Source organism: Protopterus annectens, chromosome 3.part1, assembly GCF_019279795.1.
Source record: "Protopterus annectens isolate FY-2018-M chromosome 3.part1, PAN1.0, whole genome shotgun sequence".
Classification (NCBI taxonomy): domain Eukaryota; kingdom Metazoa; phylum Chordata; order Ceratodontiformes; family Protopteridae; genus Protopterus; species Protopterus annectens.
Window position 1 is genome coordinate 360,169,832 of NC_056732.1, and position 27,838 is coordinate 360,197,669.

Consider the following 27,838-nt stretch of genomic DNA (forward strand, 5'->3'; position numbering starts at 1 on the left):
TAGCATGTTACAGACCACCTTCCCAAACTCAGGAACCCCACTCAGCCTTCCTGAAGACATTGGAGGATATGAATGCATCACAAAATACCATCATACTGGGAGACTTCAACTACCCAAACATAGATTGGGTACATTATTCTAAGCCCTAACACCCTAGCTCAAAGGTTCCTGGAATTCATAAATTCAAATGCACTGGAACAACTAGTCACCTCTCCCACTAGGGGAGATAATATACTAGACCTGATCGTCACAAACATGGGGACAAAATGCTCCACACCGGAGGTATACCCCTCACTAGTGAGATCTGACCACAAACTAATCACCCTGGATATACATATCCCACCTCCACCCCAGCACAAAAGACCACAGTGAAAAACTTCTCAAAAGCAGACTTCACTCTTCTTAAGACTGAGATGGTATCCTTTAAGCCCACTGGGCCAGTGGATACCACATCCCACAATGCAGAATCCTTCACAAATGCTTTCTATGGACATCTCCAAGAATGCATGGATCATGCAATCCCAAATAAATCCAAGTCCCTCTCCACCAAAGGCAAGCGTCCTGTCTGGTGGACCTGAGCCATTAACAAATTGTATAACAAAAGAAGGAAGCTACTGCATGTCAGAGCAAAATCCCATAAAGGGAAGACATCTCTGATCAACATTAGCAGAAAACTATGTTCTCTCATAGAAACATCCAAGGCCAACTTTGAGAGAAAAATCGCTAAGGACACTAAAGGTAACCACAAAGCCTTCTTCAGCTATGTTAGAAACCTGGGCGGAAACCCTCAGATATGCTCAGAGTTAGTTCACAACAACAAAAAATACACTGAACCCACAGACATTGCCAACATTCTGGCTGACAGGTTCAGTGCAAATTTCTCCCTCCTCACCCCAAAAGAAGAAATACTTATCCCAGCTGAATGTAATCTCCTGTCATCTCAGATGTCCAAGTGAGAACCGCCCTCAACAAAGCTAAAAACACAGCATCAATGGGACCTGACGGTATCCCGGGTTTGCGTGCTATGTGAACTCCAAGAGGAGCTAAACCCGCACATAAAAATGCTATTTAACCTTAGCCTTACTACAGGATATGTACCTGAACACTGGCGTACAGCAACAGTGGTCCCACTCCACAAAGGGGGTACCTCTACAGACCCTGGGAACTACCGCCCCATAAGCTTAACCAGCCTGGTCTGCAAAGCTATGGAAAGAATCATTATGGAACTCATAAATAGAGACATAGGGGACCTACAGACACTTGACCCCACCCAGTTCGGCTTTGTAAAGGGCAGATCCTGCCTTTTGAACCTGGTTGACTTTTCAAACAGTCACTAGAGCCATTGATGAGGGCAAAGCAGTCCATACAGCCTACCTGGACTTGGCTAAGGCCTTCGACACAATACCCCACTCAGGCATCATAGATAAGCTCAACAGCTTAAACGTAAACCCTTATGTCACTAGATGGGTTGCAAACTGGCTAAAGGACAGAACCCATTAAGTTAAAATCACTGGAGCAATGTCAGACTCAAAGCCAGTCACAAGTGGTGTCCCACAGGGATCTGTCCTGGGACCCCTCTTGTTTGGCATTTATTTCTCAGATGTTAAAGCAAACATGGGAGGGTTGTGGCTGAAAGTTCGCAGATGACTGCAAACTAGGTGCCATAGTCGATACACCAGCGGACACATACATCCTACAAAAAGGCCTCACAGAAACGGACAACTGGTGCCGGAGTCACTGCCTTAAACTAAATGCCAAAAAATGTATAGTCATTCCCTTTGGGAAAATCAAAGTACCCACAAATTATCACATAGACAGCAACCCACTGAGTATGGAAAATGTAATCAGAGACCTAGGGACCCAAGTCGACAGCGACCTCTCATTTGACACCCACGTTGCCAAAGTGGTTAGAAAAACATTCTACCTTGCACACCTCATCATGAAGGGATTCACATCCAGATCCAAGGATGTCATTGTACCCCTATACTCCTCCCTCATCAGACCCATGATTGAGTACAATGCCCCATTTGGTATGTACCCCACCCGGCATTTGCAACAGCTGGAGAGACCACAAAAGTATCTCACCAAGAGGATCAAGGGTCTCCAACATATGTCTTATTCTGCCAGACTAAAGAAACTTCAGCTCTATTCAGTAGCATACCGCCTGCTCAGAGGTGATCTCTGCCTGACGTACAAAGCCATGTCCAATCAGGATCTGATGGACATGCTCCATCTCAAAAAATCCAAATCCATCAGGACCACGAGAGCTAAAGACTTAAACCTCGACACAAGTATGAATAGGACATGCTGGAGGGATAGATTCATAACCCAGAGGCTTCCCATGCTTTGGAACAAGATCCCAGTTCATATTAGGCAGAGCCCCTCACCGACTCTCATCAAGAGAAATCTTGATGAGTGGATGGGAGATCGTAAGTTTACCCCAGGGGTCACATCTGTGTCACTGCTAGACAAGGGCACAGTAAAGTAATTCTATTATATAAGGGGACCTTCATTGTGTCACTACTAGACAGAGGCACAGTATTCTAAATTTATTCTGTACATTTTTGTACCATTTCATGGGGTGGCAAAAGCCACATCACTATGGCTAGGCTTACAAATGCCCCAGGGCAGATAGCCTAGTACTAGACTATGAAACTATGAAACTGGGATTTCGGCTACTGGCTAAAGCTCTTGCCACCCCTATAGTGCCTTTTTTAGCCAGTGTTCTAAAGACCAAAATTCCACCATAACAGCTACAAACAAATACAATCTGAGGGTCATGCTGCTCAGTACTAGAATTCTAAATCTCAAGATGTACTCACTCAAAGCTCTCCTCAAAATTGAGAATTTCGACATCTGTGCTGTAATGGAGACCTGGTTTAAAGAGGCAGAAAGCACCCCTGCACTCCCAGGCTACAACTCATTCCATACATTTTGGCCCCAGTATGCGACCGGAAGCTCCAAAGGCAGTGGTGTCTCCAAACATACACCTCTAGACCAGTAGACCAGCATAATGCTTCCGAGATACTTTAAGTACAACTAACACTGAGTAAGACAGCGATACAAATCATAACCTGCTACAGAACCCCAAGCATCTCCCTAGACTCACATGCCAACATCCTAAGCACCCTGGAATTTATCAAGGTCCAACCCAATACTCTCATACTGGGTGACTTCAACTACCCTTCCATCAACTGGGAAAACTATAAAAGTACCAATGTATAGGCCCAACCCTTTCTGGAATTTATCAGTTTCAATGCCCTGGACCAGCTCATTCTGACCCCCCCCACTAGAGGAAGTAACATCCTCAACCTGGTTCTCACCAACATGAGTGACCATTGTTTCACACCTATAGTCAGTTCCTCCCTGGTTAAATGTGAACACAAACTGATCAGCATGGAAATCTCCATCTCACCTACACCCCCCGCTAAGGTGACCACCCTGAAAAACTTGTCTAAAGCCAACTTCGGGCTCCTAAAAACAGAGGTGGCTAACTTCTTGGCACCCATGCCAATGGAAAATAGCTGCATGACTGCCAAATCATACACCAATGCACTGTACGAGCATGTACACAAATGCATGGACCTTGCCATACCAAATAGAACTAAGACACTCTCCTCCAAAAAAAGGAAGCCAATATGATGATCCTCAGCCATCAATAAACTCTACAACAAAAGGAAGAAACTGTTGCAGAAAAAAATGAAGTCACAAGACTGGAAGACCTCCCTTATTAGTCTCAACAAAAAGCTGAGATCCCTTATCAAATCCTCTAAAGCCAGCTATGAAGGCAGAATTACGGCTGACACCAAAAACAACCACAAAGCCTTCTATAGCTATATCAAAAACCTCAAAGGCAATAAACAGATTTGCTCTGAGTTATTGCACAATGGCACCTCCTATACTGAGCCAACATATATAGCCAACATACTGGCCAACAGATTCAGTGCCAACTTTACCACCCCCCCCCACAAGGGCCCTAGCATAATACCAGATGAAAGCCTGGTACCAACCATTTCTGTGGCTCAGGTAAAAGCTGCATTGTCCAAAGCCAAGAATACAGCATCCATGGGACCTGATAATATTCCTGGCTGCATCCTACATGAGCTACAAAATTAACTAGCACCACATTTGTGTGCCCTGTTCAATCACAGCCTTACCTCCGGCTATATCCCTAATGAATGGTGCACTGCTACAGTCATCCTGCTCCATAAAGGGGGAGCAACTACAGACCCTGGGAAATATCGCCTCATTAGCCTGATGATTCTGGTATTTAAAGCTATGGAGTGCATCATCATCATCATGGACCTGCTTAACAAAGATATAGACAATCTCCAAACTCTTGACCCCACACAGTTTGGCTTTGTCAAAGGGAAATCCTGCCTGCTGAACCTGGTTGACTTCTTTGAGGCAGTCACCACGGCTCTGGATGAGGGCAGGGCAGTGCATACAGCCTACCTCGACCTGGCCAAGGCGTTTGATACCATTCCCCACTCAGGTATCATTGATAAACTCACCAAACTAGGCATCAATCCTTACATCACTAGGTGAGCTGCAAATTGGCTCACAGACAGGACCCACAGAGAGAAAGTTGTGGATTCCAAGTCAGACTGTCGATCAGTCATGAGTGGAGTCCCACAGGGCTCGGTCCTGGGTCCTCTCCTGTTTGGGATGTACTTCTCAGAAGTCCAGGCCAGCACAGAAGGACTCTGGCTGACCAAGTTCGCTGATGACTGCAAGCTGGGAGTCATTATCAACTCCCAAAGTGATGCAGACATCCTAAAAAGGACCTCTCTGAGACCAATGACTGGTGTCAGAACCATGGCCTGTAGCTTAACACCAAAAAATGCGTTATCATCCCCTTTGGAAAACAACTCAGTTCCCATGAATTGCCACATTGATGGGAGTCAACTGAACACTGAAAGGGCTATAAGAGATCTGGGCACCCAAGTCGACAACCGCTTCACCTTCAACCACCACATTGCCACTGTGGTCAGAAAGTCCTTCTATGTGGCACATCTTATAACGAAAGGTTTTGCATCCAGGAAGAAAAAGGTCATCATCCCTCTCTACTCATTCCTCATTAGACCAATCATCAACTATAATGCCCCGTTTGGCATGTACCTGACCAGCCACCTACAACAGCTGGAGAGAGGCCAGAGAAGTACCTCACAAAAAGTATCCTAGGCCTTAAACACATGTCCTACATGGACAGACTCAAGAAACTTCAGCTGTTCTCAGTCTCTTATCGTCTACTTAGAAGTGATCTCTGCTTGAATTATAAACCCATGTCTGACCCAGCCTTACTTGAAATGCTAAACCTAAAGAAATCCTAATCCCCCCTGTGCCACACACTCCAGAGATCAAAACCTCATTACCACAATAAACCGAACATGCTGGAGGGACACGTTCATCTCCCAAAGACTGCCCATACTCTGGAATAAGTTTCCTCATTCATGTCAAGCAGAGCATCTCACGGGCCCTCTTCCAGAGAAATCTTGACAAGTGGATGGGTAACAGAAAGTTCACTCCAGGGATTATTCCAGTTGCACTACTGGATATGGGCACTGTGAACTAACATCGGGTGGCACGGTGCCTGGGCAATTTTTTTTGGGCTAGGCTTGTAAAGGCTCCAGGGCCATTAGCCTAGTACACACCTATGAACCTATGTAAACTTACAGCATCTTACAACATGGCAAGGTACTGCCAGAGAGCATCTAGTAATGAAGTTTAACTTATTCCCTCTAGTACAGCCCTTTTGAGTGTGTACTGTTAACTCCCAGTGGGTGTAGCTTCAGCCTTTAAATAAATGAAGTTTTCACCTTTCAGTTCAAATAAACATTCACATCTGTGGAACCATAAGTGTTTATAGAAAACTGTAAATGGCAAAGTATTCAGGATAAATTAATCTTTACATTAGTGGCATTCATTCAGTTTGATGCTTTAAACTGGATTTAATATGACAAAATAAAGGCAGTGAATATTAATTTTTTAATTTTGTATAAGCAGCTTATGATATCTCAGTAACCATTCAAGCAAGACACATACTGCCAAAAGTATTTTCTTCATACAGCTGTGAGCTTTCATATGAAGCTATGTAGTTCTGTTTGTGTTACCTGAATATTGAGATATTTAGAGAAATATGAAAATTATTACAATAAAAATAAACAGTGTACAAATAATAAATATCTCTTTAGGTGCATTAGACAGCGGTCAAATAGCAATACAATTGTGTTTGCTATCATGTATGCTTTAAGTTGGCATCTTCTGATATCTTATATGTAGCATGGTTTTGGAATTATTAATGCAAATATGAACAGGCAATATTTTGACACCTAGACGGCAGTAGGAGGTAACTGCAGAAACGGCTAGAGGAGCACACGGCCATAATGATTTAAGGAAGACATTTGGATGCAGACCCAGTGAGCTGCTTGTTGGTCTAGTAGTTACAGTATTGGGATTATCAAGGTACATTTGTGGTTCTAAACCCCTCAAACTACATCAGATGTTTTTCTCTTTGGAGCCATGGACCCATTCGATAATATGATTGAAGAGACAGGACATCATAATTCTGACTTTGTACTTAATTTTTTCTCTGTATTTATTTATTTATCAATATAGTTGGTGGTGTGTAACCACATTTATTTATATAATTGGTGGCACATGGCTGCATTTATTTATATAGCTGGTGGCATGACAGTAGCATACATTTCTTCATTTATTTACCTGTTTTCATTCCAGTTTGGAGGCAAGATGCTTATTTCTGCTATTTCACAATATTCTATGGATGCTATGTTGCATTGCTAATTAATAAGGACGCTCTGTCACATTTATTGCTGATAAAAAGTAGGTTTGACTACATTTGACTGATTTGATGTTCCAGCTTCCAGGAGTCGACTGAAAGCTAGGAATCTGGTACACCCACTTATACAGTGTGGTGTTTACTGTGCTCATAAATGCAGCTGTACTGCAGTGAGCCTAGGCTCAACTCACTCTCACCCTTCCCCATCTGTGGCCCCTTAAGCACAGCTTGTCTAGGTCATAGTAAGACTTTATCCCTTGCACCACAGGATTTCTCCTCAGCCAAGGAGTTTTTATGCTACCTTGTGAATAATTATAAAAATGATAACTTTTGAGACTACTTCAGACTTCATATTATGGAACCTCTTTGTTAGATTAATATTCTAAAACAAAACAAACAAAAATAGTGTTTCCAAATTGTGTTTTTTTTTTCATCTTTAATGTAGAGATCAGGGCTTTGTTTTTCATTGCTGGTTGAAAGCTGCACTTAATGTCTGTACATTCATACAGATTTTATGTGTTATATTTTTAATTTTTATCTGTGATGTATCGCATAGTAATTTTATTGTTAATATGGGCCTGTGCACCAACATTGAACTTGTATTATTTTTCTTGCTACAAAAATTGCTTTTGATTCTTTATTCCTAATGCCTGACTATCTGATTGTGAGAGGTTTTGAAGTAAACAAAATGCTTTCTGCAATAACAAGTATTTGGTAAACTACTGGGCTGAAGGTGTTGCACCTCCAGGTGAGGTCTAGTCTTTAAGATAATCACAACTACTTTGTTACACTTCCTGTTTCATTTTTGTAAACATTTGTTTTTTTCCATGTAATTTTAGAACATGAATAGCTTTACAAAGTCTAAGCAAAAAAACAATCTTTACCTTTATTAAACATCACTGACCTCAAGTGACAAGTCTTCTAGAAATACGCTTCATGGAGGAAGAATGTAAAACGTCTGTGAAGTGGATGCAGGACAGGGTATGTTACTTTCTGGCCAGGAGGGAAAAAAGGGGATTGTTCATCCTAATGATATACAGAAGTTGCCCTTTCAAGCTTGAAGAAAAGTTGGCAGCTATACAAAGAAGGTGTGTTGTAACTAAAAGTTATTGGGACTATCAAAGGATAACAGTGTGTTTTTTTTTTGTTATTTTTTTCTGGCCATTATAAATCGGAAAGTCATGTTTCATATGATGGTTGAGGACATAAAGCAAATGATCCAGAAATTTAAACTGCATTGGTCAAACCTAAAATGAAAGCATTTAAAGGGTGAGCAAGCTCCCACATACTGTTCGTGTAGTAAACTTTACTTTACACCTATATACACAGGTGTCTATAAAGCTAATCAGTCTTACCGTTTGCTGATGTAGAGTGTTTGTGATAGGTAACATTATGTCTACAACCAAATGTAATGTGACCTCTCAGTTCACAGCTGTGCAGATGTGGCAGTATTTGCATGCATTCATAATCTTCATCAGTATTTCAGTGGGTAACTTGAACTCAACTAGAGATGCTAATGACAATTAACTGGGACTCAAGACTATCTAGTGATTCCCACCACCGGATGTTTTTGTATATATTGTAGGCTCATGACATTGGTACATGTGTGTACTGTAGGCTCATGACATTGGTACATGTATATTACAAGAGCTAGTAGTGGCACTTGTTAAAAGTACCATCTTTTCCCCCAAGGTTTTACTTCTCTAAGGTAGGTAGAACTCTAATAGGCCAAATATCATGGCCATAGAATACTGGGAATGGAAATCCTTTCACTCATTTTTTGTTAATTTCTCCCTGGTCATACAAATAGAGGCCTAAGTCATGAATTTTGAGAAACACTAAAGATTATGCACATATTTTTGTACTAATGATAAATTTAGAGAAGGAAGTAAAAAACAAAAAAGGTTGGACAGTACTTGCTAAACTGATGGGAAGTAATGAGGGATCGAGGACCACAACATCCTGGTGCAGTAGGCAAGTCACAGATCACGCCTTAAGAGTCTTTATGATACTGAATAAATGGGCCGAGCTACTTATCTGTCTTGGTAGTTCTAAATCTTTAAGTCTGAAATATTGGTTAGAAATCTCTGTGGCTTCTATAGTTTGAGGTACATCCTGAAGGAAGGAACTGTAGTCTGTAGTTAGTCTAATTATAGTGAATATAAGAGAATGCTGTGATGTTTATATCTGGGTGGTGTAGGTATCATTAGTAATTAGTTGTGCTAAGTAAAAAGATGTTTGGACTACAGTTGCCATATGATGATCAAAGGAGAGTGAACAGTCAACACAAATCCCTAATTACATTTTATTTTAGTAGTATACATTGAGAATATGTTAACACTAGGGGTTGTTTGCCAAATAAAATATTACACTTTTTTTCAGATCTAAGTCCACTTTCAGGTACCCCATTAATTAGGGTAAGTTATTGCTGAAGGGTACAGGTGTCAGAGGAGGGTCTTGAAAATAACACCCTGTTTTCAGTCATCTGCCGACTTTGTTCACCAGAGGTCCTAGTTCTCAGTTTGGAGATTTGAGAAATGCTGAAAAGGAGGAATTTGAATGCAGAGTCCTGGGGCTGCACTGATTACTTCCAGGTGAGGCAACAGACACATGAATTTTGTGTGTGTGTGTGTGTGTGTGTGTGTGTGTGTGTGTGTGTGTGTGTGTGTGTGTGTGTGTGTGTTCTTTTACAAACTTTATTCTCCATCCTGTGACATAATATTTAAAGCACAAACTTGCCTACAATGCTTGCATGGGGTATTATTGTTGGGTAAAGATATGCTGCGTGAACAGCATGACTACTCTCGCATCCTGCTTGACTCTCTCAAAGTAAACTAGATTTGAAAGGTAATATCTGCCTTTTGAAGGCAAACTATTAAGATTCTAACCCAATGACAATTTTGATATAATAATGGATTAGATCAGTTATGGTACACTCCATAGCTTTGCAGATCAGCTTGTAATGCTGATGGGTCTATAGATTCATGGTACTTATTAGGTCCATGGTAAGGCCATCTTTTTAGATGATTATCACCTCTGCTGTGTACCATAACTGAGGAATGAATCATGTATCTAAGCTTAGGTTAAACAATTTAAAGAGTGGTTTGTGGAGTGCATATTTGTAGCTGTTTAAATAGCAAGGTAGGCTGTAAGGGCTCATGGAGGAAATATTTCTGGTCTCTGATAACACCTTTTAGAGCATGTTTTTTAGAGATTAATGGGATATAAGGAATTCCAGGGTAAGTAGCATTTGGGTAGACATTGCAGGGTTAAAGTTTGAACTAAACTTGTTTTGCTAGTATATTAGTGAACTGTTTAGGATCAGATCGGTTAGTTCTATTGAGGAAAGCTCTCAACATTGTTTTGTATTGTTCTTTAGTTAGCTGTCAACATTGTTTCGTATTGCTCCATAGTTTCCTTATGTAGGTAAAAAACTTTTAATTGTCCATGGCTTCAGAAAATACCTTAAGTTTGTGGACTGCTTTACTAGTCATAACAGTATTTTTTTCATCTCCCTGTTAATTTATTTGTACTGTCTGTGCTGTAAGGGGTTTTGGGTATGCTGTATAATTTAAAAATCACCTCACCCCTTTGTCAAGGCTGTATATGTTGAACTACCAAGGTGGTTTGTTTTTGAATTCCCCATTGTAGTTTACTCTGGTTTTGCTGATCTTATGCATTTGTCCAAGGAAGCATAGAATTCCTTTGTGAATCTGACTGCTGATTCAGCATCTGAGCTGGTGCTGTGTATTTGGGGTTTTCAACTTATCATTGGATGAGATTTGCCTATTGGATGACCTTAAATTTAGAGTTGTTGTCTTTAGGGACTTTGAAGATTTTTTTGGAGGCAAATATCCCACGTTAATGGTCCAACTTAACTGAGAAAGGAGACACAAGTGAAATAATACACGTTGTTTTCATGAGGAATGGCTGTACAACATAACCTATGGTGGGTTTATTAACTATCTTTTCCAGAGGAATTTTGTTAGGATATGCCTAGAAAGTTCTTGGTACAGATGCTGTAGTTTTGAGGTAATTAAAGTTCCCCAAAATAAAGGACATCTTGTTAATAAGGAGATCTTCAAATACTTTAAGGACTCTCAGTAAACCAAATGTGCCCAAAAGGGTATAAACTCGTAACAAACAAAGCAAGTTGAAAAAATATGAACCGAGCTTCACTCAACAATTTTAATGCAGAGCTCCAAAAACTAAATGGCTTCACCATGCACAGATGGCTTCTTCAGAGTTAATAGGAGCCATTATACAAAATACATTTATACAGCTGTCAATCACATCTCTACACATAATCAATACATTAATTAAAAAAAAAAAACTATACTGCTAATTAAGCCAAAAAATATTAATTTAAAACAGTATACATTAAATGCATATAAAATATGTATACACAATATGCCAAGGAAATACTGTATATGTGTATTCTAAATCCTAAAACAATGTATTTCTACATACTACTAATAAATGTATATTAATAATGCTAAAGAGCACAAAAACACTTATAAAGAATTATAAAATAATAATAATATAACAATACTACAGAGGCAAAAATACCTCAAGACATACAAATAATACCTAATTAAACTACATGCACCCTTTGTTTCAGCACTGGTATAATTGATATGTGGTCATTCAAACCTGGTTGGCAAGTTGGATTTAAGCTAATTTGCCATTTGTATTCCAATAGTTCAACTTTGTTTGTCACCCCCCCCTTTCACTTTGAATCACCCTATCAATCACAAAGAAGATAAACTTCTTATAGTTTGGGCAGCTAATACTGTGTATATATAGGGCAATATGCATATCCCTGTTCTTAATAGCCCTAAGGTGTTCAGCTATCCTGTCCTTTAATCTACGTGTCATTTTTCCTACGTAGAATCCTGGGCATATAGTACAAGTTGCCAAATATACCACCATTTTTGAGTTGCAACTACATCTACCTGGACAAGGTATTGTCCTGTTGTATCCAGAAACTGTCACATAAGGACCATCATTTAACACATAGGGAACATCATCTATATATTTATAGTATTTACATGCTCCACATTTGTGCATTTTTGAGCATGTATTTTTTAACTTTTGCCCTTCCAAAAAATCTTTGATATTTCTTCCCCCTTGAGAAGGCCACTCGTGGGGACTGTCCCAGTTCTTTCTTTAATTCAGTATCAAAAGTTACATCCCATGACCATCTGACAATCTCTAATAGTTTGGGTACTTGATAGTTGTACTTCAAAACTAGTGCTCTGGGATTAAAAGTGTCAACTCTTTTCTCTGAACTTCGATTAACTCCCTATACAATGGGGATAAATGAGATATATTTTTTCCTAATCACCTCATTACGTACTGCTGTAAGCAATTTCAGAGGGTATCCTCTAGCCAAGAATATCCCTATATGTTTTTGTGCTCTTTAGCATTATTAATTCACATTTATTAGTAGTATGTAGAAATATGTTGTTTTAGGAATACACATATATAGTATTTCCTTGGCACATTGTATATACATTTTATATACATTTAATGTATCCTGTTTTAAATTAATATTTTTTGGCTTAATTAGCAGTATAGTTTTTTTTTTTTAATTAATGTATTGATTATGTGTAGGGATGGGATTGGTATATGAGTGATTGACAGCTGTAAATTGTATTTTATATAATGGCTCCTATTAACTCTGAAGAAGCCATCTGTGCATGGTGAAAGCATTTAGTTTTTGGAGCTCTGTATGAAACTGTTGAGTGAAGCTCGGTTCGTATTTTTTCAACTTGCTTTGTTTGTTATGACTTTAAGGAATCTAACATGGACATGTGGGGATTTAATTTAGCAGGCTACATGTTAGCAATCTGTGTTATTTATGGTGGTCTGGAATCCTATGAATTCTGTTTGTGGCTCTCTAGGAATATGTCTGGAAATGATAGGATCTTTAAAAAATATGGAGACACTGCCACATTCACCATCAGGCCTGAAGACATGCTGAGGTGCAAAATCCAGATGTAGAGGGAATGTTTTCCATACATTTATACCAGGACTCCATAATTACGTAAACATGGATATGTCCAGATGTATGTGAGCCTCAAAATCAGGCAATTTGTTGAGAATTGTTTAAATTGGGGTTTGACTTTGGCATGTTGGTATAATATCTATTAACTGGACACTCAGAAATATAATTACTATGACTCTGTACCATTGCACCTTCTGCTATTATTTGTTACCTTGCTCTTGCTCCCAACAGCTTTTCTAGTGACATTGCATTTTTACTCTTTCTACCACATAAGACTTCTTACCTTGCTCACCTAAGTCTACAGAGTTTTTTCTTTCCTTACATACTACTTTGACATTTCAGCTGGTGCAGCCCACTCTGTTCACCCTTGATTTGCTTGAGCTCACACAACTCCCTTACCCTACCTCCAAAACCCACCCAGCCACACGATCCCTAGTTTTATACCTACACAAAACCCTCTTCTTCCTGTGCATAACTCCTCCTGTTCCTATTCAGAATCCTATTATTCTACTACCCCTCATCTGTCATTACCACCCACTACTCAAATCATACCATCCATATCTCCATCCATGAGACTCCACCTATCTAGTTATACCCCTCTTCCATAGCAGTACTCAGCCTCCACCTCATTGTTTACACCCACTATTGCCTCCTATTACACTCCTTCTCTTTAGCATTTTTTTTTTTTATATATGTTATATCTCTACAACTGTCCTCTTTCCTCCATTCAGCTTTCTCTCTGCACAACATTATTAGCATCTCATATTCTACATACCTATTCAATTTCCTGCTTAATTATTTTTATTTTTTATTCTTTTTATTTCATAGCATAATTATATATACATATACCATCTATTCTCCATCATTGTCTTCAAGACTCTTGTTTCTAATACACACCAGATATGCTCATCTTTCTACCCACACACTTAATCCTACTATCATACCTTACATGCTATATGATACTTATTGTGCCTATTTCTCAATCCCCCACCCTTAATCACACTGCCCATGATACTTGCTAGCCGTTCACTATCACCATGGCTCCTAGCTTATTTGGCTTACTCCTCATCTCATTTTCAGATATAAAATTCATAACCCTTCTTCCCATCCATATAAGATAAAATTTTAATTTAAGACTAACATACCTAAACCCTCACTAGTGTATGCGTACTGTAAAAAGATCATATTATTTGGCGATGTCCACCCAAACCCAGGTCCCTCTTCTCTACTCGCTTTATTTTCCACTGTAACAATATCTACTAAAAATTTGAAAATCCTATACATGAATATTCAAAGTATAGTAAACAAAGTCTCTGAATTTCATTCCTGGATCAGTCATTACTCCCCATATGTTATTCTTATAGAAACTTGGCTCAAGCCACATATAAAGCACTCTGAAATTCTACCCCCTGTGTATACTATCATCTGCTCTGAGAGACTAAATAAAAAAGGCGGTGGTGTAGCAATCACGTTTTCTAACCATGTCTCTGTTTCTTCTCCTATTTCTCTACCTAAATTCCTCTCTGCTAAGATTCTTGTCTCTCACTGGAAATTAAATGAGCATAAAACATTATGTATAATTTCTCTATATATGCCCCCAGGAAACAACATCATTTTTCTGGAAGACATCCTACACTGGGTGTCTAGTTCCATTTCTCATGAAATAATAATTCTTGGTGATGTCAATATTAACTGGTAAACCTTCACATCAGACTACCTTTCTACTAGTATTAATCATTGTTTCAAACAACACATAACTTCCCATACTCACTTCAACAAAGCTAATAACAATAGAACTACTCTGGACTGGATCTTAGTCTCAAATACATTTATAAATCTCCAAAAACCCTCCCAAACTCCCATCCCACCTATGTTCAGAGACTAACAACTCAATAATATCAAACAGCACCTTTATAAAGACTGCCTTAACCTCTGAAATTTCAATTCCAAGATCTTTAACAACATCCTTAATAACATTAATTGTTCCATCCTCAGTTCCCTAACATTGAATAATGCTGTTCTAAAATTTAATACAATATTTCTTGACATTCTCAATAGTCTCACTCCTGTAAGAAAAAAGAGAGTTAAATTCAGCCAAATCACTCTGGCTATCCTCTTCTAGTAGACAATTAATGTATAATAGAGAGAGAGAAAAAGCTTGGAGAAACTGGCAAAAGTACGTCTCAAGCTCAACTACAGACCTACAAACAACATTGAAACATGAGAAAAAAACAAGCTACTGTTGATAAGAAATATTACTTCAACCTACAGGATAAGCAGAAACACAACCCCCCCAAAAATCTGGCCCACTTTCAAGAACATATTAACCCTTTCTAGTACCCATAGCCCTTGTCTAGACATCTCACCCTTAGAAAATGCTTCTAAATTTAATTCCCACTTTATAGACTCCAATAGCCGCCCTCACCCGAAACTCTCTACATAATCCTGCCACCCCTGACAAAATTCAAAGCTTTAACAATGCCATTTTCAACTTAAAATCTGTCTCTATTTCCTATATAAAAAAATATTACATAATCTTAAGCCCTACCCTCACCCTCTGTATATAATCTCCCATATGAATATCTAAAGATTGCTGCTCCTCTGTTGCCTACCTAGTCTCTATCTTGATTAATCAATCCATTCATGAGTCATATGCTCCATCTGTCTGGAAAAAGAAACTACATTATTCCTCTTCATAAAGGGGGAAACTCCACTGAAATAAACTTCAGATCGATTGCAGTTTTGGCCCCTCTTTCCAAGATCTTTGAAAAATGTATTCATAAACAAGTTTTATAATCCTTACTCCAAGAAAATCTGTTAACCTTTACCCAACAGGACATTTATCCAGATCATAGCACAACTGCTCGTATTGCCTTTTTGGACCACTTCATTACAGCCAGAAATTACAATTTAGTTTCTTCCATCTTTTTAGAGCTCTCTCAAGCTTTTAATTCAATACAGTCTCACATATCAAACTACTGTCAAAAATGTCTGCTTTAGGCTTTTTCAGTACAACAGTCACTTGGTTCTCTAGCTACCCATCTAACTGGCTACAATCAGTTAAATGGATCTTTACTCACTCATCTTTTCTCCCAGTTAATACAGATGCTCCACAAGGCTTTGTACTTGGCCTTCTCCTTTTTAACATAACATATTTCTGAATGATCTACATACATCCTCCAAACAAGCTACACTTATACAACATGCAGATGACTTCACTGTATTTTATTCATCTAATAGTCCTTCCCAGTTACAGTCCATCACTCAGCAGGCGTTCAGCTCTATTGAAAACTGATTCATTTATCATCTTTTCCTAAATCCAATTAAAACAAAACTGCTCTTATTTCTCCCCAAATCCCAAGCACACATAAAAGACACATTCAAAATATCTTCTTCAGTTTCAGTATTGTTGAGAGTTGTACCTCACACAAAGTTACTTGGTGTCATAACAGATGATCGACTGAAATTTGATCTTCACATTCAAATGTGCATAAAAACAACACATCAAAAACTGGGCATGCTCTATAGATCAAAAATATTCCTTACAAACTCCTCTGGAGTTACTCTAGCCAATACATACCTCTTTCCTTCACTACTATATGCCTCACTCATTTTCACCAGAATTCAGATCTCCATAAAATCAAAACTTGAGCTTTGCTATAACAGTTTAACTAGATTTACAGTCAGTTGTACAACTCCCACCATTGCTCTGCCCTTCGATAATTAAACTAGCTTGAGTTACCTCACTACCTCAAGTTCACTCAGCACCTCCTTGCTCATAAAAAGGTTTATAAATCCTCATCCTGCCCAGCAACCAGCACCATTCTTAAACATTACCTCCCTCATCACCCTCTTCGCTCATCTGAGAAACACCTCCTTGAAATCTATAGACCCAGAATATGTATTGGTCATTGCCTATATTCCTACTCAGTAGCCAAGGTCTGGAACAGTGTTCCTACAGATATTATATCAATGCTATCTAGTCACATATTCAAACAATGTCTAAAGAGATTTTTCCTTAACTCCTGGCTCTGTATATGTCTTACAACAGGCTAACACTACCAGTTACTCCTTCCTTCTCTTCCTTTCTCTCCCCTCTCTTCCTTCTTCCTTCCTCCTCCCTTCTCTTTCCCTTGCTCTTCTTTTTCTACTTTCCTTTTCCTCCCTTCTCTTATTGGCCAAATCACCACTTACATTTCTGATAGTTCCCTACTTTAACTCTGTTTTCTAATCCCCCCCCCAACTGCAAAACTTCTTTCCTTTCTCCTAGTCTTTTGCCCATATTTTAAATGCTTAACATCTTTACCATTGGTTATCACTACTGATTGTACTTTACTAGGTGTTCAATATGTTCAATATCCCATGATTGTTGTTTAATGTTCACTGTATGATTTTTGATCTGACTTTATTTATCTTGTATGTCAATTCTGCTATTTGCTACTGCACATCATGTGATAATATTATGTAGTTTAGTAACTGAACTATGTATTTTGGAGTTTTACTCTTTAGGCCTCCACTAAAAACAGAATTCATGCCCACTTTACTGGTAAACAAATGTCAAACAAATAAAATAAATAAATAGACAGGTACGTGGGAGCCTTTGAACAAGAGGTGCTGTGTATTGTTGGTGAAGCAAGTTGCACTATAAGTCATCTTGCTATGCCTATGCTGCCACATAAAAGACCCTCCTCAAATGACACCAATTATTCAAGCAGTTGTTGAAGCTGATTATCCTTTCCTTTTACTTACACATCATTGTTGGTGGAGGGAGTTTTCCACTTTAGAGCATAGTCTTTTTTGCATTCATTACAGGTATGAAAAGTTGCGACATGACTTTCTCCACATAAGATGGAGCATTGTTTCCAGGTCATTCATTTCCACATGGTTCACCACCATGTCATAATCATATTTGCCCCAGAAAAGATCTTTAGGATCCTTGTAATGGCAGAGGTCCTGACAATAAGAAGCAGATGACTGTAAATCCATCTTTGTCCTGCTTTGTGAGTGGAGAATCTGTATTCCTAATAGAAGAATCACCAATCATATGACCTTTTTGTTTAATGTTTAGGGGTACAAAATTAGGAGCAATCTGATTCTTAGTGATGTAATGCTGTAGGCATGCATGGGGTATTAAGTTGGAGAATTTCCACTGGGCCATATCATTGCCAATTCTAGGAGGCTTTGGTAGATGTTTAATGATCTCAACATATAACATTTGAAAATGATTTTGATGAGAAATTAGTGGAATTTAGGTGAAGGCGTGAGTTTATGATGTTCAGTGTGCATGTTTTTAGATGTGACAGATGCCTTCAAATTTGTTAAATATGTGTAACTCTCACAGAGTTTGGACTATTTGCAGTTTATACACTGCCTGAGGCCACCAAGTACTAAAAGGCTGTCAACAAAAGGGAAACAAGTCAGCTGACCTTAATGTCCAGTACTTAATGATAGAGGAAGTGTACAGATAATGTAAATTGGGACTAAACTGTTTGTATTAAATATGTAGGTTAATTGTTGCCTGTGCAAGGATTCAAAAGCTAAAGTAGTTGAGGGTTGTTTGTTTTTTGGAGGAAATACAGTGACGTGTGTATTTGTATTTAGTAAGTGTTGGAAGAGAACAGTTAGAGGCTTGAGTGCTGGAGTCTATAGTAGATCACTTTAATAAAGTCAGCAAACCAAGATCAAGCACTGCCCATGCTAATGGTTAACACTTTTATCAGTGGATAGAGTAATGACTTGGTGACACAAACAGAGGGGTGCAGCTAGTCTTAATTAATAGTGGGGGGGGGGCAGCTCAGGGTGTTGAATATCAACATGTAGTACAGCTTGCAGTAAACCCGCTGACTGATGCAGAGAATAAATTCAAAATTATTGGAGACTACTACAGGTATTAGGGGAAACAGATCAAATAATCTGTGTATGTGTAGTGTATATTGTAAACCCCACTGCTTCCGGTCTACCCTTTATACAGTACATGAACACCAGAATTAAAACAAGTGCCGGGGATTAAAAAAAAACTGTCATACTTCAACAGCCAATAAGAATTGTACTTCTAAAGAGCCTCTATGCAGTCAGACCTTTTGAACTAGCCTGTCTGTTCTTTTAGACTTAAATCCTGTTTTTGCTACTAGATAGGTTGCATAAACAGCAAAAATATAATGAAGCTATTAACTGGAAGCTTTGAAAATAAAAGCTTAAAACAGTTGACAGAGTTGTTTATAGAGTCTGAATGAAGACAACAGTGAAAAATAAGCTTAAGCTGATAGAAACAGCTTAAACTACTAACAGAATGTGAATAAGTTTTAGAATTGCAAAAAGAACTTTAACTGACAAAAAAGGGAAAGAACATCCTTAGAACTACTTACCATTTTGTTACAAGGCCTGAATCAGATGAGTTGGAAGGACTTTAAATGAAAGGGGTATATTGCAGTGGTTTCTGCATATGAGAATCCTGTCACCACCTGCTGTTCATAGGTAGGTACTAGGCTATTGGCCCTAGGGCCTATATAAGCCTAGCCAAAAAGGTACCCTGGCTTTCGCCACCCAAGAAAATAATTTTCCTGTGCCCCTGTCGAGCAGAGCCACAGAATTGATCCCCAGGGAGAATTTCCTATTTCCCATCCAATCATCAAGACTTTTCTTGAAGAGTGCTAATGAAGAGCTTTGTTTGATATAGATAGGTAGTTTGTTCCAGAGTATGGGTAGTCCCTGGGACAGAATTCTATCCCTCCAGCATGTTCTGTTTATTGTGGTTTCAAAGTTTAGGTCCATAGACCGTGTAGCTCGGAAGGATTGGGATTTCTTTAAGTGGAGCATGTCCAACAGCTCTGGGTTTGACATAGCTTTGTATGTTAGGCAGAGATCACCTCTAAGTAGGCAATATGTGACAGAGTAAAGCTGGAGTTTTTTGAGACGGTCTTCGTAGAGCATCTGTTTGAGGCCAGTAATCCTCTTTGTGAGGTATTTCTGCTGCCTTTCCAGTTGTTGTAGATGTCTTGTGAGGTACATACTAAAAGGGGCGTTGTACTCAATAATCGGTCTAATGAGTGCCGAGTAGATGGGAACAATGACCTCTTTTTTCCTGGAAGAGAAACCTTTTGTGATGAGGTGTGCCATGTAGAAGGATTTCCTGACTAATGTGGCAATGTGATTATCAAAGGAGAGACTGCTGTCCACCTGTGTCCCAAGGTCTCTTATCACACTTTTGGTGTTAAATAGACTACTGCCTATGTGGTAGTTCATGGGTACAGAGTTTTTACCAAAGGGGATGACAATGCACTTTTTGGCATTGAGCTAGAGGCCAAGGCATTGACAACAGGCATCTGTCTCAGTGAGGCCCTTTTGTAAGATGTCCACATCGTTAGGAGTTTCGATTATGGCTCCTAGTTTGCAGTTATCTGTGAACTTCATTAGCCAAAGACCTTCTGTGTTAGCCTGTACTTCAGAGAAGTAGATACCAAACAGGAGAGGACCCAGGACTGAACCCTGTGGTACTCCACTTGTCACTGGTCTGAAGTTGGATTTGGAGTCTGCTACTGTCACAGTGTGGGTTCTGTCAGTGAGCCAGTTGGCAGCCCATCTTGTGACATAGGGATGCATACCTAGTTTATTGAGTTTATCTATAGTTCCAGAGTGGGGGAAGGTGACGAAAGCCTTGGTGAGATCTAGATAGGCTGTGTGAATCACCTTACCCTTGTCTATGGCTTTGGTGACTGCTTCAAAGAAGTCTATCAGGTTTAGGAGACATGATCTGCCTTTTACAAACCCGAACTGGGTGGGGTCCAGAGTTTGGAGATTACCAATGTCTTTGTTTATACGTTCCATGATGATACTTTCCATGGCCTTTCAGACCAGGCTCATCAGGCTAATAGGGCGGTAGTTCCTGGGGTCCATGGTGACTCCCCCTTTGTGGAGTGGGCTAACCAATGCTGTGCGCCATTCAGTGGGCATAAAGCCTAAGGTGAGGCTATGATTTAGGTGGGGTGCTAGTTCATTCTGTAGTTCATGTAAAACGCAGCCTGGGATGTTGTCAGGTCCCATGGATGCTGGTTCTTGGCTTTGGAAAGTGTGTTTTTTACATGTGCAGCCATGATTACAGGAACTTTGCATTCTTCCGGTATAGAGGTGGGCCATTTAGGGGGTGAGTGAGGGGTAAAGTTAGCACTGAACCTATCTGCCAGGATGTTGGCAATATCCGTTGGTTCTGTATATTTAGTGCCATTGTGCTGTAACTCAGAGCAGACCTGAGTGTTGCCATTGATATTCTTCACATGGCTATAGAATGCTTTGTGGTTGTCCTTAGAATCAGTGGCAATTTTGTTTTTGTAACTAGCTTTGAAGGATTTTATGAGGGATCTCAGCTTTTTACTGAGGCTAACCAGGGAGTTCCTCCAATCATGGGATTTTACTCTTTTTTTTTTTTTGCAACAGTTTCTTTCTTCTGTTGTAGAGTTTGTTTATGGCAGGGGACCACCAGATTTGCTTCCTTTTTTTGCAGGATAGCAGCTTGGTTCTGTTAGGGATAGCACAATGCATGCACTCATATAAGTGCTTATAAAGTGCATTTGTGTAGGATTCAGCAGTCGTACTTCTATTGTTATGAAGTTTGCCACTTCTGTCTTAAGAAGCGTGAAGTTGGCTTTGGAGAAATTTTTTATGGTGGTTTCCTTAATGGGGGTGAGGGCAGGATGTGGATGTCTAGGGTGATTAGCTTGTGGTTGGATCTGACCAATGAGGAACTGACCTCTGGTCTGGAACACCAGTCGCCCGTGTTGGTATGGACCAGGTCTAGGATATTGCTGCCCCTGGTGGTGGTGTGGATAAGTTGATCCAAGGCGTTGGAATTTATGAATTCCAGAAAACGGTGAGCAAAAGAGTTGGTACATGAGTAGTTTCCCTAGTTAATGGTGGGGTAGTTGAAATCACACATTATTAGGGTGCTGGGTTTATCCCTAATATTTTCCAGTGTGTCAAGAAATGAGGAGTGGGAATCCTGGGGCATGGTGGGGGATCTGTAGCAAAACTACAGTTTGGATTGTGGTCTTGCCCAGAGTTAGTTGCACTTGGATAATCTTGAATGCATTATGCTGAGCAACTAGCCTGGAGGTTTGGATATCCTTAATGAATATGGACACACCTCCGCCTTTAGTGTTTTGATCCAGGTTAGGTGGCCGAAAGGTGTGGTATGAATTATAGCCTGGTAATGCAGGGGTGCTCTCTGGATCCTTGAACCAGGTCTCTGTCAATGCACAGATGTCAATGTTCTCCATTTTAAGGAGTGCCTCGAGTGAGTGCATTTTGAGGTTTAGACTTCTAGCACTGAGTAGCATTAACCTTAGATTTTGCTTGCTTGTACCTGTTATGGTGGTGAATTTGTCATTTGAACCTTGCTTAAAAAAGGCACTATAGGGGTCGCAAGAGCCTTAGCCAGTATCTGGAATCCCAAGGGCGACAGGTGCAGGCCATCTCTGGCAAAGCATCATGGTCTGTCGATCATGTCATCCCAGGCAGACAGACACTGGATCCCCTTAGAATGACACCAGAAGCTTAGCCAATTGTTGAATTCAATCATATTGTCCTTGTACTGTGGTATCATTCTGGGTGATGGCAGGATGCTACTCAGGGCTAGGGTCATATCAGCCTTGGCTACAAGATTAGAGAGATCCTCCAGGTCAATTTTCATGTAGTCCAGGGGGGTACGTCTCAGGTCATTCACACCAACATGGACAATGACAGAGTCATTTTTGTACTTGTTTTGGAGTGACCTGAGCACATGCATTATGTGGCGGATCCTGGCACTCAACAAGCAGCTGACGGTAACTTTCTCCTTGTTTAGCCTGGTGAGTGGAACATCAGTGTGCCTGACTATAGAGTCACCTATGACTAGAGTGTTGGTTACGTTGTTGTGCCTTATGGGCTGTGGTTGAGTGGCACACGGAGTTTGTGAGCTATGTGTCATTTGGGTTGTGTTGGGGGGTGGTGATTGCTTGCATTTCTGCTTTGGATGTCTCTGTTGCTTGGGCAGACTTTTATTGAGAGCCTCCACCATGGATGTAGGTGTGCATTTTGTGTTTCTGCATGTGTGTTTTGGTGGTAGGTTTTGAGGGACTATGTGATGAGTGTGGTGTGGTGCAAGTGTTTACCTTCTCCTCTTGACTGTCTAGTCCAGTCCAGAGAACTTTTCTTCCAGTTTGGCTATACAAGTGCATCTCTCAAAGGTTGTAGTGTTGGGTTGTAGGAGGAGAGGGTTGCCTGTATACATGAGGCAATTGCTGCACTGCCCCAAGATGCCCAGACTCATCAGGTAGACAGGAGAAAACACTGAGAGCTGACCCTTAGACATGCCTGGATAGGTGCTTATTTATTAAGTACTAAAAACTGTTTTCCTGTAGTCGAGTGAGGAAAGTTGAGTGCTTTAGTCATTTGTAGCTTATTTAGTGCTTACAACGAGTTCTGAACAAGTGCTGAGCTTAAAGAAACAGATTTGAATGCTAAAACTAAAGAATTGGCTAGTTCTAAGGGAAAATTTGAAGAGCATACTTTATGGCGCTGGGAGTAGTTTAAGCCTAGCTAAGCGGCGATGCATAAAGTATATATATATATATATATATATATATATATATATATATATATATATATATTATATACAACAGTAGCAAATGAGCAAACTTATTTAAACAAATTACAAGTTAACCAATAAAAAGCTAAAAACTGAGCCCAGTTTCAGCAGTCTTCAATCAGACAAGTTCTAACTGCACACTCCTGCCACTAGGGTGCAGGGCAACCTCCTGCAGAAAAAGATGGCCTGGATTAATGCTCATGTTATACAAACAAGGCTAGATTCATCAGATCTGAATCTAGTCTATGCTACAGAAAACAAGGCATACCAATTTCAGAAAGAAACCGTTAAAACAAGCAGGCACAATAAGCCTTTAAGCTCAGAAGGGCAGAATCTACCCTTTCCTCCCACAAGAGTGCAGAGCACACCTTCTTAATGTAAAATAACTGGCCCGAAGCCCAAGTGCTTAAACCAGAACTAATTAAGAATAAGAGACACTAAGCCTTCAATCAGCAACTCCCAACTTAGAAGGATGTAAGCTACCTATCCTGCCACAACAGTGCAGATCATAACATTCTTAATGTAAAACAACTGGTCTGAAGCCCAAGTGCTTAAACCAAAGGCTTAAAATAACAGTTACAATTTAATCAGGCTACTAACAAGCAGTAATAAATGCAGCAGAATAAATGCAATTTAATATTTTTAAGGACAGGCAGCAAAAGCAAAATAAAGTAATAAAGTAGGAAGAAACACAAATACAGTAAAAGCAGATGAATAAATTGCATTTTTGTTATGTATAACAATAGAAAATGAGAAAAACTGATTTAAACAAATTACCCAACTGACCAGTTAAAAAGCTCAAAACTGAGCCCTGTTCCAGCAGTCTTCAATCAGACAAGTTCTAACTGCACACTCCTGCCATTGGGTGCAAGGGAATAGTCTCCAAAAAAGATGGCCTGGATCAGTGCTCAAGTTACACAAACAAAGCTAGATTCAGCAGGCCTGAATCTCTAGTCTATGCTGCAGCAAACAAACCAAAAGGCTTAGAATAACCGTTAATATTTAATCAGGCCACTACTAAGCAGTAATAAATGCAGCAGAATAAATTCAATTGAGTACTTTTATATATGTATAATTTTCTCGGAAAGAGATTGTTGTCTGTTTTCTTTAGATAGGTATTTGTATTGTTTATTTGTGTTTTTGAGTTACCGTATTGTTGTTATTATTTGAAAAAAGAAAATTGAAATAAAGAGATTTGGGAAAAAAAGATGAGGCAAAAGCGAAATACAGAAATAAAGTAGGAAGAAACACAAATACAGTAAAAGCAGATGAAGTGCAATTTTTTTTTTTTTTTTTTTTTTGTGGAGAGGGTGGGAACAGAGCAGATTAAGATACTATAGGGGATGCTCTTCCCAAGTGCTCTCTCTGTACACAGCAGAGGAGATGGGACTGGTAGGAGTATCTGAAATCAAAATATGATCTCAATGTTCTCAGTTGAGTGAGCAAATGAGATGGGCCCAGGAGGAGTGTCCAAAAACAGATTTACAGCAGGGGCGGGCAATTCCAAAGGCACCAAGATTAACACCACAACAGGAATAGGGACAGAGGGTGGGAGACTAACTCCAGATAGACAGAGAGCACAATATTTAATGAATCAAATATCTACAAATATTTAATCTTAAAAAAGTGCAGTGTCTGTGTCTGTGTTGGCATGACTGGCATTAGCCTTTAGATAGAGGAATCTGTTGTAGAAAAGAATAGCCAGACCAAAGCTACTTCAGCAATGGGTAAACCCAGATGTTACAAATCACTGCTGCAGTGTCCTCTGCCTGAAGATCTGCTATTATGGTGACAACATGAAAGGATTCTGACAATTAGTTAATTATCTTTTTTATTTCTTTTCTTATAATTCTTTGATTTAACTGAAGCTTAAATATGGCAGAAGCAAAGTCCAAAAAGCTAACATTTATATAAAATTTCTTAGTTTTCCTAAGAAAATATATGTAGTCGGGGAGGCTTTTTTTGTCTTGCATTGTATTTACTTTAGTCTGAAGGTTGCATATTTAACAGATCTCTCATTTTCAGCTAGATTTAGAACAATGGCTTCTCTTTGTGAGGCAAACACCACCTTTGCTTTGGAGATGTACAAGAAGATAACCGAGGAAAAGGAAGGCGGCAACATCTTCTTTTCTCCATTAAGTATGTCATCTTCATTGTCTATGGTCCTCTTAGGAGCAAAAGATGCCACTGCTGCACAGATGTCAAAGGTAAGTTATTTTCCTGGGTAAAGTTTTACAGAAATTGTAGGTTTTGCATCAAGACACTCTTGCTACAAGGTATACAAGACTTGCCTCCCAGATACTAGAGCCACTGTGCAACTGTTTTCTTCCAGAATGTGTATGAGTTCACCTCTGGGCTAATCCTTTTCCCAACTCCATTTGTTTTCCACTGTACAACTGGGCTGAAGTCACATCAGCCACGTATCTAGCATATGTGCTTAATTTGTACAAGGTTTAAAATTTGGAGTTTACACTACTTTCTTGTTTTGTTGGTGTTTATTCTGGCTTCAGTATGTGTTGAGGTGCTGCTACAAAAGACCAATTTCTGCCAAAGGCTTGCACTTTTGTTGTCAAGGCACAAAACATATCATTGTGACTTACCCTGTAAGCTTTAACAAAGCTTTTTACTGCCTGTACAGTAAAATCCTGAAGGCCTTCCTGGCAGAGAAACAACTTTTGTCCCACCATTTCAGGTCTTGTACCAGTACAGATTTCAAGGAACATTGGCAAGAGAAGGAAATGTATATGGATATGATACAGCCTAACTGGGAACACAGGCATGGAAGGAAAACCCTCAGTTGCTCTAACACCAGCAGAGGCTGTAAAGTTTTGGCTCAGTTTAAACCACAACTGATGTAAACCCAGGTGCTGATTCCTTCTCCTTGTTTTCCTGCTCCTAAGCTATGCACACTCATCTTAGGAGCCTTACTTTATTTTATAAAGACATGTATATAGCACTCTTAGAGCTAACTGCCTGTTAGGCACAGCACAGGACATACATAGATAAGCACATTCCATAACAGTTTGAATGCACAGCTTGCAAGCACATTTCCAAACATTTTCAATGTTTTTGCAGACAGCATAGGCTTGTTGTACCCTAACTAATGGTACAAAAATAAACCGATATGATGCCTTGCCTATATATGTACAGCACATTTAATGGTTGTGTAATACATTAAAAAAATAAATATATTCCAACAACCAATAAGCAGAGCTACCTAGTGTGTGTTTCTTTCTCTGGGCACATTTGGGAAAGATGTGTATGTTGCAAAAACTACATGCCTGGTTCAACACTTACAAGTCATCTGGTTGCCTCCTTCTGAGGTTATTAAGACTATACTGAACTGGCATCCCAAACAGCTTGATCCCTGTCTGCTGACAGAGGTTGGTTGCCACATCCTACCAAACATCTTTGAAATGAAACTTGCCCCTCCACAATCCCAACTACTAATCCCTGTACTGGCAAAGCAGAGTGAGCATAATCAGTGTCTCTTTGTCATTCCACAGTGATGCATAAAAGCACCCATTCATTGGGATGTGTTCTCCATTCTAAACTCTGCGGATGATCTGACATGGCACTACCAGAGATGCATATCCCTTAGTAACAATGGCCAGGTAAGTAGTCAAAAGTAATGTTACTCCAGCAACCATTATAAATGGATATTCTACCAGATGTGAGATATGCAGTTCAGCTGCTGCTATATCACATAGCCACCATCCACACATTTTTCTATTATTTATTTATTTGGTATTTGTTGACCGGGAAAGTCTGACTAAGACAGAGCCTGTCTTCAGCAGAGGCCAGGGGAAAAACCCTCCAGATGTATGTCTTTGGAATGTGAGAGGAAACCAGGCCACCCAGAGGAAATCCATGTGAACACAGCAAGGACACGCAGACTCCCACAGAAGTCACCGCAGCTGAGAATTGAACCAGAGGACCTCTTGCTGTGAGGTGACAAAGTTAACCGCTGCACCACTGTGCTGCCCTGTTCTGCATTATGATGCAAAAAGGTGCAGATGGCATGTTAAAGCTACACAGCATGGCCCACAAGTCACGTAGCCTATCCTGAATCAGGATAATGTGATTTTGTTACATTCAACAATAGTCTCCCTCATAATGCTTGGTGCAGTGGTTATCAACATGTCTTTGTAGCCTGTTTGGCTTTTCTTAGATAGCAGTGTGACCAAGTATCCTTTTACTTTTGTAGTTAATATATACTCGTCCTACATGTTTGTTTGGGTGTGTGGCATTTTAAATTGAGCAGTTGTTCACAGGTTTGTTTTTCTAGCAGCTCTGTATGGTAAGTTTACAGAGACATAACGGCTGTCCATTATACAAAACAGTAAGTGCACTCTTAGTAAATGTATTTGCCATTAGATAGCATCGCTAAGTATGCCTATGCTATGAGTTG

At 39.6% G+C, this 27,838-nt stretch overlaps 1 protein-coding gene across 1 annotated transcript in view; it reads left to right on the top strand.

The window, feature by feature from the left end:
- The window catches only part of LOC122797669 (serpin B6-like), a 373,330-nt gene that overhangs the window by 83,715 nt on the left and 261,777 nt on the right, over positions 1–27,838 (top strand). Inside the window, exon 2 of the mRNA XM_044066210.1 lies at positions 25,457–25,634. Within this exon, the coding sequence (XP_043922145.1) occupies positions 25,467–25,634 (168 nt within the window). The 5' untranslated portion in view covers positions 25,457–25,466. The remainder of the gene's footprint in view (positions 1–25,456; positions 25,635–27,838) is intronic.